At 37.2% G+C, this 15,542-nt stretch overlaps 1 protein-coding gene across 2 annotated transcripts in view; it reads right to left on the reverse strand.

Moving 5' to 3' along the window:
* Window positions 1-234: 234 nt before the first annotated feature.
* chrm3a (cholinergic receptor, muscarinic 3a) overlaps window positions 235-15,542 on the reverse strand; it is a 78,966-nt gene continuing 63,658 nt past the window's right edge. The window contains exon 3 of one of the 2 annotated variants that reach the window (XM_017427561.3): window positions 235-6,055. In XM_017427561.3, coding sequence (XP_017283050.1) covers window positions 4,102-6,036 — 1,935 coding nt within the window. In that variant the 5' untranslated portion in view covers window positions 6,037-6,055 and the 3' untranslated portion in view covers window positions 235-4,101. Of the gene's footprint in view, window positions 6,118-15,542 lie in introns of both variants that reach the window. The other variant, XM_017427552.3, reaches the window with a different exon arrangement.

Raw genomic sequence — 15,542 nt, forward strand, 5'->3', positions numbered from 1 at the left:
AATATATTTTTTTTAAACTATCAGCATCAAAGACAAAATATATTTCTGTCTGCAAAGTCTCTATGAAAAAAAAAACCTTTAACTTCCATGACATGGGTTTAAAAAAGGTTTTCTTGTATTAAAAATAGCTAAAAGTGTATCTTAAGTAGAACAGAAACAATAGTTTATATTTCCAAAAGCAGTTTCATGCAATAAAAGCCTCAATGAAAAAAAAAAAAAAAGGGGGGGGGGGTTCATCCCTATTTTCTCTTGATTCAAGTTTTTCTTTCTTTTTTGCAGAATTTTAGAGATTATGTCAAGAAACCATTAAAATATGAAAATTTAAAATTAAAAGTTTGTAGAGCTATGGCCAAACTCATAAAATAAAATGCTGATGGTTTTGCATTCCTTGACGTTCAAAAATTTGCTATCAGAACTTTATTAAATTTACCATATGCTAATAAGAAGCATGACAAAAATATTTTGCAACAGAAATTAAAACAACACACTCAAGAGAGCTAACTTTTATTATAAAGTTAGCACAAAGATTTATGGCATCATTTAGTGGCAATAAAAATAAAATAATTTGCACTTTTCTCATCATCTTATCATTCAACACTTACAAACTCAGACTTATGTTACTAAATATTTTGACGTGGAGAACGCGTATTCAATCACTAGAAACTCATTTTGTTTTGCCTGTTCAGCTCCTGCAGGATGACATGCTGCGGTCTCAAATGTGAAAGAAAAAAAGCAATAAACACAAGTTATTTACTTTAATTTGCCTGGTGTGATTTAAGATAAAAACAAGAGCAAACATTAACAAAAATTTGAACATTCATGACTTGTGACACAAACAAAACAAAACATTTTTTGTTTTTTTATTTATTGACTGGCATACTTAAAAAGAAATAAATTTAGGTAGATAGAAAATAATTTATGATGATGTACTATGATACTGAAGCACACTGTGTTTAAAGTATAAAATACAGTGCATTCAAAAAAAAAAAAAAACAACCCCTTCACTTATTATGTTCCAGCCTGATGCTATGTTTTATTAATTCATTTTTTACCCCAAAATCTAAATGCACCATCACATAACGACAAAGCAAAAACAATTACAATATTGTAAATTTATTAAGAATAAAAAAAAGTGAATATTACATTTACACAAGTATTCAGACCTTACTTAGTACTGAGAGTTGAAGCACCTTTGGCAGCAAATACAGCCTTAGTCTTTTGGGGTTTGATGCAACAAGCTTTACATACCTGGACTGAGGGATTGTCTGTCACTCTTCTATGGAAATTCTCTCACACCCAGTCAGGTTCAATGGGAACCATCTGGGGACAGAAATTTCCAGGTTTCCTCAGATATGTTCAATTGGGTTTGAGTGAGGGATCTTGCTGAGCCACTCATTTACAGAGTTGACCTGAAGCCGTCCTACATTGTCTTTAAGTCCTCTGGGTCATTGTCATGTTAGAAGGTAAAACCTTTGGCCTAGTCTGAGGTCCTGAACACTGTAGAACAGCTTTTCATTGAGGATATCTGTTTTATTTCTTCTGGCTTTTCCCTAACCCTGACCAGTTTTCCAATCTCTACTTCTGAAAGCCAACCTCACAGCATGATGCTGTCACCATCATAGTTCACTGTAAAGGATTGTGTTGTGCAGGTGGTAAGTGGTATCTGGTTTCCTTCAGGCACAATGTTTAGAATTGAAGCCGAACTATTCAATATTGGTTTCATCTGACGACTGAATCTGGCTCCTCACTGTCTGGCAGTCCTTCAGGCAAACTTTTGAGTATTTTGCGCCAAGAAAAAGCTTCCATTCAGCCACACTGCCTTAAAGCCAAGATTGGTGGTCTGCAGTTAGATTGTCCTTCTGGAACTGAGTGTGATCTCCACACAGATTCTCTGTAGCTCTGTCAGAGTGACCAACAGATTTTTTGCTCTCCTCCCTCACTTAGGCCTCGGGTTAGTGTGACTGGGAAACCAGCTCTTGGAGGAGTCCTGGTTGTGCCAAACGTCTTTTTGAGAATTGTGGAGCCGACTGTATAAAATGTTTTTGTAGGTTTTCCCAGATCTGTGCTTTGCAACAACCCTGTCTCAGGTGATAAAAGAATGGGAGGCAAACATTGTTATAAAAGGTCCTATACTTACTGTGTAAATGTGATACTTTAGTTTTTAATTTTTAATAAATTTACAAAATTTTATTTGATTTGTTTTCACTCAGTCATGAGGAATTACATATAGATTATTGAGAGAAAAAACAAAATAATGTTAATGATTATTGCATCAAGCTGAAACATATCAAAATTGAAAAAATGAAAGGAATCTAAATACTTTCTGAACTCCCTGCTGGAGGCACACCCCCACCCCACATTTCATGCGCACAAAATTCAAAGTCATGTCATAATTTTGACCACCTCATTTATGACGGTCAAACCTTTGTCTTTATATGGTTTAAGTTACATTACAAATTTTCTTTTGCCTTCAGCATATTTAGCAAATTAACAAGACTGACACAAATGTGTCAGTATTGTGTAGCAATACGGAAAAAAACAAACAAGAAAAACATAATGTGCATTAGAAATAAAATTTAAATAAATTCAACAACCTTAGATTGACTGTTGGTGGTTGGTGTGTGATGTTTGGAAATTGTCTGTGATTTAAAAAAAAACAACAAAAAAACACAATATGACACTGTATTCCAAAACAGGTGTCAACCGTATATACACATTATATGTCACAATAATTTTAAAAAACAATTATCTTTCAGAAGCCAACCAAAAAGTAGTAAAATGACAAATATATTACCTTGGATTGTGGCTGTTGTTTTGCATGACAAGCACGCATGAGACATTTTTTAAAATAAACAATGTGGAAAAGAAATATATATTTTAATGTATGAAAGAATATTTTTGTATTTTATTCAGAATTTTGACTCTGCAACATAGATGTTGAAATTACACTTTCGGCAGCAGACCTTTACTTGGCCACTAGAGGCTGCAATCGCTCTTCTGTAGCAAAGATTGTTCCCGTTCTACCAAAACCTTCCTTAAATAACTTTGTAGAAATTTGAAAGTTGGCATAAATACAAACAAATGTATTTTTAAAAAAAAACATTTTTGTGTGTGCAAGTAATCTTAGTGTATTATTCAGACATATCCAAAGTTACACAAACAGGATATCATCATTGTATTATCATTGTTTTTGACAGGAAACTGTAAGCACATAAAACACAACCAATGTACTCATTGTGTCCACCATTAAAAACCACAACAATCACATTACACACAACAGCAGTTCACTGACTGTGGTGCCACACAGACTATTCACAACTCACTTCATCAAAAGAATATTGTTTTCAAAATTGGCTCAAAAGTTTTGAAGTACCTATAAAATCAAAGATGAATATCACAAAAATAACAAGTCTCTGTTGATTGAAAGTTAGAACACAGTTTTTTATATCCCATAATGTGCAGGAGAGTTAGATCCATGTAGAAAGGTAACCCATGGAAGTTCTGGTAAAAACACATGCCAGTGAAAAAGAAGTCACTGCAAACTGGGAAAATGTAGAAGCCACGGAACATGAGTCTTCACTTTTTTTCCTTTTACCATGGCTCTCCAGAACAAATTACAGAAACACTACACATTACAAATCTAGCTACCCACCAAGAAAAAATAATAAGAAATACAATCCCCAACCCGTGACATAGACATGCTTAAAATTTGTGTCAATTGCACTTCAGTATATCTCCTGCAATGCATTTTAAAAGCCCTTTACAGATATTTTCCCACTCATTTTCTCTTAGCCGCACTTGTGTGAAGTGTTAAAGAGTTCTCCAAGGAGAAAGAAAAAGGTTTCATCTGTGTACTTCACCCTTGACAAGCCTTCACACACGTACGTAACCTGTTGCCACAGTAAATGGATGCACCGACATTAACACACATTGCAAGACCAGCACGTAGTGTTGCTGTAATTGAACATAACAGCAGAGAAGGACATTAAAGATCCCTAAGCAAAGAAACTCCACAGAAACAACAATATGGAGACTCCTTTATTTTACTCCTTGTGTGTTAAATTTTTTAAAACTCTGTAATCCATCTGAACTTTCAGTCATTTATGTAGACTTCCTGGGAATCCCCCTGTGGAAGACCACTGACTGCCTCTGCTGGAACTGCTGCTTCCTTCTTTTCTTCTGATCCCAGCGGCACAACAGTATCATCTTAAAGGTTGTACGAAAGGTTTTGTTGCACAATGCGTAGCACATGGGGTTGACTGTGCTGTTGACATAGCATAGCCAGTATCCCACTGCCCACAGGGTCTCTGGGATGCATGAAGTTTTGCAAAAGGCATTAATCAACACCATGATGTTGTAAGGTGTCCATGTAATGAGGAAAGCAAAGAGGATGGCACTGAGCGTTTGAGCTGCCTTCTTCTCCTTCACTAGAGACATACGTTTTCGCTTGGTGATCTGAGTTCGGGTTCGAGCTGCAAAACGCTTAGCCATTGCTGCTTCTTTAAAAGACAATGGGATGGAGGAGGACTTAGAGGCTGTGCTAGCGGCAGTGGTGTCAGTGGTAGTGGCTGTTGGGGTACCATCAAGGAGCCCTTGGTTAGACTTAGCCTGAATAGTGGACATTGATTGTGTCTTGCGTGAGCAGTAGCGTTGGTTGTAGCTGTTTTCTGTACTGTTTGTGCCCTCAGGTGTTATGGGAGTAGTGGTAGTGGTGGTGACTGTTGACAAGCTGTCCCGGTTGTACTCAGCTCCCTTCAATGGGTCTTCTTCTGATGCTGCATCCAGATCCTCACATGAGGTAAGTTGAGAGTTAACAGCAGCTCTAATGCCTGGGAGGCTAAGAACAATGGAAAAGATGGCATGACTCTGGGAAATCATCTCTTTTCCACCACAGTCCTCATCCTCTGAGGACCCAGAGTGATCTAAAGAGACTGCAGCATCATTGTTGTTCCAGCTGTCACTGCTGCTCTGGTCTGGATCACCATCTCCTTGACGAATACTACCAGGTCTCCAGGAACGAACTCCAGGCCAGCAGTGGAATCGCCCAACAAACTCCTGACATGTACTCCTTCTCTTTGATGACCTGGTCAACTCAAAGCTACCACAACTTCTGGAACTTCCTGTTTGATGCACAAAACGAGCTCTTTCACTCCCCATATTTCCAACTGTTTTGCCTATCCCACCACGACCTCCGGACCCCTGCAACTCAGCTAACTCTTTTGTACGATTCTGGGTCTCCTTGTAAATGCGCCAGTAGAGAATAATCATTATTGTCACCGGCAGATAGAAAGCTGCCATAGCTGTGCAGAAGGTTGTAATTGGCTCTGTGAGAAATTGAATATAGCATTCATTTGGGGGCACTGTCCTTTTACCTACAAAATACTGCCACAACAGGATGGCTGGGGCCCACAGAACTAGAGAAACAAGCCAGGCTAATCCAATCATGATCCCAGCTCGCTTTGTGGTTCGTTTGGCCCGGTAGGTCAAAGGCCTGGTTATTGAAAAGTAGCGATCAAAGCTGATGACTAGAAGGTTCATAACTGATGCATTGCTTGCAACATAGTCAATAGCCAGCCAAAGGTCACAGGCCCAGGTGCCCATTGCCCAGTAGCCCATTATAAGATAAGGTGTGTAGAGGTTCATAGAAATTATCCCTATGATGAGGTCAGCCACAGCTAAGCTCAAAAGGAAGTAGTTATTGACTGTCTTTAACTGGCGATTAACCTTGAAGGACACCACTACCAGCATATTACCAATGATGGTGACCAGAGACAGTGTGCCTGTCAGCAAGACAATGACAACAACTTGCCACACATGATGGCCGCCCAGGGGGTCAAGGACTGCTGTTACATTGCCAATTTGTGACGTGTTGGGGAAAGAGGAGTTGTCATCAGCAGCATCTGGATGAAAACCCGGCCATGAGCCTCCTTCAATTTCTCCTCTATGAAAAGCATTGGATTGTGGATAAGCTCCGGCCACCGGTGGTGAGGGGTTGGCAGTCAAAAGGAGACCAGGGTCTGTGCTGTTGGAGCTCATTGTTGTGTTCTGGCATATTCTGAATAGAATGACAGAAAAGTGAAGTAAGAGGGGGGAAAGGGAACAATAAAGAGATGGTACCTAAGGAAGAAGCAAAGAATGAAAAGGGGGTGATAGAAGAACAAAGAGGAATAAAATAAAAAAGGATACATGAATACACTTGCAAACCCCATGACTCACCAATAGGTGAAGCTATTTTTCTATTATTCTAAGTTAGGTATGTTTATTAGACAAGCATATTTTGTGACTAATTTCTCTTTCTGTATTATATTCTATATTAAATTTTAGAACAGTTTGGAACAATTTGTATGCACATTGAATTGATATCTAGCCATATATTATTATCACAACTTGACATCTAACTCAACAAGGTTATACAGCCTCCAGGGAAAGAGGAAGAGAGATTGTAATCAACACCTGTTTCTCATGACATCCAGCAAATTGCAGACACTTTACTGTCATACTGGCAATATATTTTTCCGTTGCTGCCAATTCTGCAAAAATACTTTTTGAAACTGCACCCTGGGTATATAAAAGGTGGTGGATGTTCACTGTAAATCAGATGCAAGCACACTAAGGAGCTTCATGCAAAATTTGAGGTTGTTGTTTAATGGTTGTCTACAATGTAAAACAGTTGTGCACTTTGTGAAATTACCACAGTCTTTTGTTTTTCAAGAAGAATCAACCTTTTAGTTTCAATTTAGAATATTTTGTCTTGCTGTAGCTGTTACAATGAGGGGAGCATTAGTCTATCGAAATGTTTTGGTATTTGGCAATTCTTAAAATAACATCCAACAATTCACAAAATTTCCTTTGCAGATTATTGTAAAAGATTGACAAAAATGACTTTATACACAAAACCATCGAATAATCTTCTAAAACGTGATTGGTAAAAGGACTATCAGCTGGAGTACAGCAGCTCATTTTAAAACACAATAACTGCACTAAAGAAACTGACTTATCTAAGCCAGTTTGTATAAAACAATAAAGAAACAACCTGCTACAAGTAAAAACACCCAACCTCTCCTCTAACCCATCCAAACTGCTATCAACACTATTTGCACAAATATGTAAGACCACAGCAGTCCCATACTGTTAAAAAAATGACAATTGCTCTCACACGATATTTTATCTTCAGGGAGAGACATTTGAAGCAAAGTGCTGCACCTGTGTCTAGAATCCCAGACCTCCCAGAGAGTTGTTAAATAACCTCAGTAGCCAGCGGTGTCTCACAGACGTTTGTGACACTGAGCACACACTGCTACAAATATTATCAAAAGGGCCCCCTGCTGTCCAGGCTGCAAACACACACCACGTCATTCATGCACATATACGGACAATATTTTCTCCCATATCACACATGTCTCAGTCATCGTATTGTATGGGATTTTGCTCACTTAAAGTAAAACACTGAGTGAAGCATACATACACAGGGATAAACACTACATCCATGCACACAAACAAAATCAGCAAATAAAAAAAGACAAATCACACAAGCGCAAAACAAGATTGCCTGTTAGAAAATGCGGCATTTATCATAAATGGCAAATTTAAAATCCTCCTAACAGTACAAAGTCAGCTTTAAACTTTCTACAAAGTAAAATTTTACAGAGCTTGTGATATAGCAATGTGTTGCTAATGAAAGCTGAACAACTCTTAACTGGTTTACAAGGGCAAAATGTGTCTGTGTGAAGATAAGAGCTTTAGAAGTGCAGAAATTTGTCTTCAGTTTTCAACCTTGACAGGTTGAAAAAAACTTACGGTTGAAAGGAGATTTTAGACAAACAAGTAGCGACTTTTATTTGAATGAAGAAACTCTGACTTGCAAAAGAACAGTGAGTCACGTACTGTTCTTTATGGGGGAATCCAGACATGGGAAGTTTACAGAGCAAGGAAGGAAAAACTGGATCCTACAGTAAAAAGCAGAATGTCAGACTGTCTGTGCTTCTGTATGTGTATTTTGTGCATTAAAAAATGAAAACGAGTTCATTAGATGAAATACTTTATAGAAAACATCACACTGGTATGATAAAGCAACGGAAAAATATAATGATTACATTGACTGAGAAGGAGAAAATAAGGTTGTTTGGCTGCAGATGTACTGGCAATCTATATTCTATTTTACAACAGAAAACAAAATTATGAATTAATAAATTATAGCTTGCTGAGGCTGCCTCTGACTCAGCTACTAGACATTTTCATGCCATCCTTGATGAAAAAAACTAAAAACATACAAACAAAAAAAGCCTTGCTGCTCGAAATACTCTGGCTGGCTTTTGTTTACCTCTGCAATTAAGCAGTGTTTTAATTGGAAAGCCATATGTCACATGAGATCACATGCATTATATGGACGAGATTTCAATAAGCAGCTGATATTGCAGTGATGGCATTATGGTGTCAGCCTCAAATCCTATATTATACCTCAAGTTTAACACCCAGGCACGTAGCTGTAATGGTCTCAGGTACACAGAGAGATCAATACTCATTTACTGGGTTGCCACACAGCTTATTCCTTTATTTTGAGGCATTTGTACCAGAATGGTTGGACAGCACAATCCAAGCTGGGTCCAAGGATCCATCTAAATTGGTGACTATAGGCCAGGTGGTGGGAGTTGGGTAGACTGCTATTCTATTAGGTTTCTATTTTTAGTAAACTAATTTAGCAGAGCAGCGGTACAGGCATATGAGGTCCAACATGGACTTGTTGGTTTCCATTTGCTCCTTTATGTAACGCGCACTCATAGCTCCAAACACATGCGGCAAGACATCAGGACACAGATAGGGCTTTTTACATTTACCATAATCAGGCATTGTTTTTAAACCAACTCAAGCATAAAAAGCTTGAACACAACAGAATGTACTATCAAGGAAAATAGAACTACATTCAACCACACCAGTCAAAACAAACAAAAAAAACAAAAAACACTCTGACCACATAAACAGAAAAAGGGTAGATAATTGGATATGTAGGTTAAATTAGAATTTCATGCACTGCAGTTTCAAAAGAACAGGCTGACTGCACATATATTAGGATGTAAGCAATAGTTTTGTGATTACTGTTTTAATTGGACTTTATTGTAAAAAGTAGATATTTCTGCTTTTTGGCTAAAAATAAGACTGAGTGAAAAATGTTGGTCATGTATTCAAAACAATAATGACTTAGGTGAACTCTTATTAGGAATTCTAAATTATTTTAAAATATTATGTGAGTATCTCAGAATTTGATGATGCACTGTTTCACAATACGGGACAGTAATGTTACCATGCCTAGATAAAAACCATCCATGGCAAATAAGGTGAGGGTGCTTGTTTAGGAGAAACAATGTGATGTAGCCAGTAGAGCCAAAAGACTGTGGAGGTATTGATTTTGTCTACTCTGCATGAAAAAGAATACTTGCTGCAAAGCCCAAATTGTAGTACTCAGGACAAAGTACGTTATATCAGATTCTCAAAAAATAATCAATTGATGGTATAGTAGCTATGCTAAAATTAGGTATAAAAGAAAGCAACAACCATGAACTTAAAACTACCTCTATAAAAAAAACGTCTGAACAACCCTTTGGTATGTACTGATTTTGATGATTCATAAATTAATAGGGCACAACAGAAAATAGCATGGAACATAAAGCACATGTAAACCAAATATAAGCATAAAAACAAAGACAGCACATAAAGATCACATCAGTCTTAAAGGCACATTTGAGTCACTCGCTAAGTCACAGTATTTCTGAAGTGTTTTGTTGTGCTGTGAGGTGAAGTTATAAGATGAAACATTGCTGAAACACACAATACCTGGTGGAGATTTATTAAATAGCTACTAATTGTTTATATATAGGTTAAATTATTTTAGCAGAGATGTAAACACAGGCCATGTACACAATAAAAAAAGTTACTTCCTAAAATCAAAAGGCTAAAAAAGGAGCGAGAAAAACGAGTCATGTACCAACCTGGCCCAACCCTGTTTAGCTTCCAAAATCAGCTGAGACTGGGTGTGTCCAGGTTGGCCTTAAGCTAACCAACAGCTAACCAACTGGACATCGTGGTGGTCAAGAAGCCACAGAAGAAGGAAGTGGTGATAGGTGTAAGAATGCCAAGCGACTGTAACATCAGGAAGAAGGAGCACAAGAAGATGGAGAAAAACCAAGGACTGAATGAGGAAACAGAGAAGTTGTGGAGAGTCAAGACCTCAGTGAAGCACTCACTGCTGTGACCCCCAAACTGGAAGAGTGGCTCCAACAGATCCCAGGAACAACCTCAGACAACAGCTAAGATACTGAACCCTCAAGCTCCCAGACCTCTGGTAGAGGACCCGAGCTTGAAGTGAAGTTGAACCGCCCATGTGGAAAAAATAGATCAAGCTGGGTGTTTTTTTTTTCATTATTATTATGTTAGTAGCTGATGCATTAGCAGCATCTGAAACAACAGCAAAAAACAGCAAATTAAATATTTAACACATTGCGGGTGGATTGCTGACTTGAAGCTCAATGACCGCCCTCACAAAATTACAAAGAACATGTAAAAAGGCTGATTTAAAGATCTATTTCATACTTAACCTTACATCTTAAGAGATTTGTATTTGTTTTCTGAAATTGAAAATCTTTTTGCAGTACTCAAAGAAAAAAAATCTTTTCCCCAATCGCTGTTTACATTGTGTAACGTTAGGGTTCCACAGCAACACATTTTGTATAAAGGTTAACAATTCTAAAATACCTAAAATAAAATTCTAAGAAATAAAAAATGATTGAATTATGATCATTAAAAAACTAAAAAAAAATTTTTTTTTATTATTAGTTTTGCCATTTAAGACACAAACCTTAGTTTGATTCACTCAAAGAAAGCAAACACTAACACATTTCCTGTTTTGTTGTATAAAATGCAGACACACAGATAACAATGTACTGTTTGTTGAACTTTTATAAGGAAAGTCATGAAGTGAAGCTGGAGAAAGCTGCTTATTTATTTATTTAGCTTATGATGAGCTAAATCTATCACAAGCTGGTGATGATGGTGTTGCTGCCAGAGGACGATAGAAAGGGTTGCAAAACAGCCTGAAGCCATCTGTCAGGTGCCCACTACTGACAGGAACAAGCATTTAGTGCTCTTTTTTGGCAGAAGATTTCCTTGCTGGAGGCAAACAGGCAATCCTTTAAGTCAAGTCCTAAAGTTCACCGATTTTTAATTTGGCAAGTGATGGTTGGGAAATTTCCCTAAACAAGGCAGATAGCAGTGTGTGATGAACAGGGGATAAACATGCTCCAAGAAAATTCAAAACAGTTTGAAGAGAAGCTGTGAATGTGAATGTGAACTACAGATTAAAAAAAATCAAAATCTCTAATTTTTACTAATCTCTGGTTGAGGCAATCACAAGTTGCTATTTTTTTATGAAAACAAATTTTAATTTCTTATGATTTAGTGGCTAATTTAGTTTGTTTATTGCAATAAACACGCAGCTTTATTTACATAGTGATTGTTTTATGTTGGCACTGCAGTGCTTTTGCTTTTTAGTGGCAAATGTGTTTTAAATCAGCTTCTGTTAATTACCTATATGACCAAATTAATCAAAATCCTCACAATGAAGACATGTTTTAGAAAAAAAAGAATTGAGGGATTCTCTCTCTGATTGTTTAGATACATATTTGTGTGATTGCATCTTTAAAAGCAAAATTATCATTTATAGCTTTTTAAGATAAACACCACTTATATGCTGGAATTTTATCCTTTTCTGTAACTGATATGATTGTTTTTTAAACTGTACTGATTTTTACAGCTATAAACATATTTGTTCTTATTAGCATGTAAAAATATGCTGTATATAAAAATAATCAAATGTTTGAAAACACTCTCCTGTGCCTTTTCCAAGCAGCTAAAAGTAAGCTAAGGAGACGTACAAATTAAGCCACTGGCATTTATTCTGTAAAATGTCAAAATTGTTTCTGTCAAAAGCAGCCTGCCACTTAAAATCACAATAAGATGTGATAGTTGTGTGGTTTTCTGCACCCAAAGAGGCAAAATCAGAGGATGAGCTGTCGAGTTAAAAAGGGGAATGCTTTTACACCTGGAAGCACTTCTCCACAGTAAAGAATATATACGGTAAGTGTGCTAGAGTTACTCAAGTGCATACTTGTGAGCCATATCAGAACATCAGGCCATTTTCAAAAGGGTTAGAAGTGAGTGTACATAACTTTCAGTGTGTCAGAAAGTGAATGATTAGCTGGCTTTGAAAACCACTATGCCTTATGCCAAGTGTGAAGTATGTTGCAGTAAGGATTAGAGTTGATTTCAAGTAAAAAAAAAAAAAAAAAAAAAAATCATCCTTATCAATGCTGGAGGAAGTTTTAGAATTTGCACTCCTCATACTGTTGACAATCTGGTGTCATATATTCCATCTTTAAAGGTCTTTTTTTACTCTTTTCAGGGTACTTTCTCGTAATAACATGAATCTTCAGACACAAGTGCTCTCTAACTGCTCTATAAAGTGTGCTGATGGGTTGAACATCTGAATAAGAGCCTGGGCAAATTTTCATTTTAACCCCCAGCTTTTTAACATTGCTAAAATACTAGCTGTGGAAGCAACAGCTCACCATTGGCCAGTGGAACAGAACACAGAGAAAAGAACAAACTGTTTGGATACAACTTTGTTAGGTGTACATAACAAAATGATTTTCAAATATTATAGCAACCATAAAGCTACTGTGTTATTGTTATGAAGCAGTATAAATGCACAAAAACAGAAAACCAAGAAAACTTGAGACACTTGAGGCAAAACAGAATTTTACGGGTCTAAAAGATATTTCACATCTTTTTGTTCTAAATAATAAAGACACCAAACAATGGAAGCATGAGGAAAACAGATATGATTGCTGACGTCCCAAAAATTCAAAACCTTAAACTGACATTTGTTTTTGCCTTGAACCTTTTTTAATGTTTATAATTCATTATACACTGTTCAAATAGCACAAACCAGGAAAAGTCCATTTGTGTTTTGAAACTGAGAAGTCATTTTTGTTTACTTAAAGTAATCTTTAATATTCTAACCCTAGATAAATTAAATTCAGCAAGTGACAAGGCTTTTATGGGCTGCGTTGATTGCCATTTACACTTTCAGCAGCCCTGCTTTGTAAAGCTGTCCCTGTGCATTCAGAAAGTTAAAATCTAAACAAAAACATCTGGAATAGTTTGATTTGATATTTAGTTTTGAGAAAGATGGAATTTTCTGTTGTATCAAACAAAGTTCTGTTCTCAAAATACTTCCCAAATATGTTCATGTGTTTTAGTATTTCAAAGCCAAACAAGATGGAATTGTTGATAGTACGGTTGTGTTAGGCGCGTTTTCACTTCTGCAAAAATAGTAACACTTTATGTATTCACATGTGAGTACATAAAACTCTTTAAGTAAAAACTCTAAATATGATTACTGTAAATTCTTCTTCAGGAGGAGATCCCGGAGGAAGAGTGTTTTTCTCTACAAAAGCAGCAGCATATGTACAATGGAAGAAGTCCCACCAGTCCCTTAATACCAGGAAGCAGCTCAGCATAATTATTCTGTCCTAACCTTGTTTATTCTCATTTATGACTGTGGGCAGCCAGGAGATCTGCTTTTATTGAAGTGTCCTTTTTTTTTTTTTTTCGGCAATCCAGATTGTGGCGCTGTGTCTGAATCCTGCTTACACTGGCACCACGAGCCATAAACAGACTGAGCTCTGACGGGAGTTAGGTCTGATAAAATAACGCCGTGAGGAAGTGAAACAATAATCAGTGTGAGAGGTTATGCACAGCGCCAAGGAGGCTGTGCAGGAACTGCAGCCAAAATCTGACGCTCAACAAAGATCTCGGTTGTGTCAAGGCCAGATCGATGGAGCGGAAGTGATCCCACGTGCAGGAGTATGTTCAGCAGGACACTTCTGCTCAGTCTTTGTCTCTTTTTCTAATTTGTTTTGTCAGATTAGTCAAATGAATTTGATGCAGTGAATTTGAACACAAAACTCTTTCATGTGCCCTTCTGTCTCAAAGTTTCACATGAGTTGCATCCAGTTATGTTTATAAATACATGAAGATGCATGAGTGATGCTTCCTCAGTAAATAATCCTTTTGTTGTTTTATTTTTGGCTGAGCAGCTGTTATTGAGTATTTTTAAGGGTAGAAATATGATAAATCAATTGCACCAGCTGCAAAGAATAAATTATATTTAATAAAAACTCCAGGCCCCTTATGACAATTGTAAACAGTATTGTCTATTTAATCACAATGCCATGTGGACAAAGCAGGAAGCAGAGGGTGGGATTCAGGTATGTGTATGTGTATTTTAGACATTAGCACAAAAATGAATCCAACCTCTGTCTTTACTATTTTATGAACAGCTTGTTGTTTAACATCACTTGCACTGACTTTGTGTAAGGTTCCACAAAATAGTCATGCTAAGCAGGTCAATAAATTCCCCTCATCCTGGGTCTTTTAGCTTTTATTTGCATGTTTGAATGCTTGGAAAATATAGGCCACACAGATTTTTTTATTTTATTTAAATGCATTGATTTATAAACTGCAACCTATAGCTATATGTTATACATACACCATTTTAAACAAATCCAATAGCAATGTTTCTGCAGAAAAATAAATTTCTTTAGTGTATGAATCAGTATTAAAGCAGCAATGTGGAGAGAAAACAGTGCAAACAGAAGTGGGATGTTGTGCTACATGCTCATGGGATTTCACACACATCCTCACCTCTGCGGTGGGTCTCTGTGCTTTTTGACAGCCTTAGTAACAAGCTGCTGGAACTCTTTAGACATGGCACTCTTAGACACTTAGACATGCCTGTGTAGTGTATTTGTATGCGAAAGAAAGAGACAGAAAGAAAAACAGAGAGGTAAAATAGAGACAGTGGAAGAAAGGCTAAGGAATATGTCAAGCCAAACTTTAACTTAAACTTAACCTTTCTTTTAGTCTCACAGTAAATCTACATCTGGATGATCTCCAATACCTTCTTTTTTTTTTTTAAAACAAAAGTTGGGGTTCTGTCATTGCAATTACTCTGAGCTTTATGAACGTTACAGAGGACCTTTCAGGAAAGAGAACTACTGTGAGCATTAAATTCCCCCCAGTGACAGACAGTTCGTAACAATTTCCACAATCCAAACTATGAAATTCCACACTTTGAAAAACAGTGTCATTTCGTGAAGTCTAATTCCAACCCTGACCTTCTGTCTTGTTCTTGAATATAACCCTACAGAGATGCTATACACATGTAACCACTATTCCGATCGATCCTTAAAAGGAAGCACAGCCATCTGCCTATTGAACAGACACTCAAAAGAGAAGCAGAGGGTGAAATAGCACACTCTCTCCTCTATGTAAACATGCTTCAGCAGAAGGAGCGGGGTCTTTTTAATGCTGGAGGCTGAGATGCAGGGATCTGCATTGCTGGAGGGGCTACTGGAGGGTGACCAAAGGAGGTGAAAGGATATGGGGCTTGGAATGCGTGAGGAGATGTATGTCGCCACACCTCCTAC

Source organism: Kryptolebias marmoratus, linkage group LG22 (genome assembly GCF_001649575.2).
Source record: "Kryptolebias marmoratus isolate JLee-2015 linkage group LG22, ASM164957v2, whole genome shotgun sequence".
In the NCBI taxonomy this organism is placed as follows: Eukaryota; Metazoa; Chordata; class Actinopteri; order Cyprinodontiformes; family Rivulidae; genus Kryptolebias; species Kryptolebias marmoratus.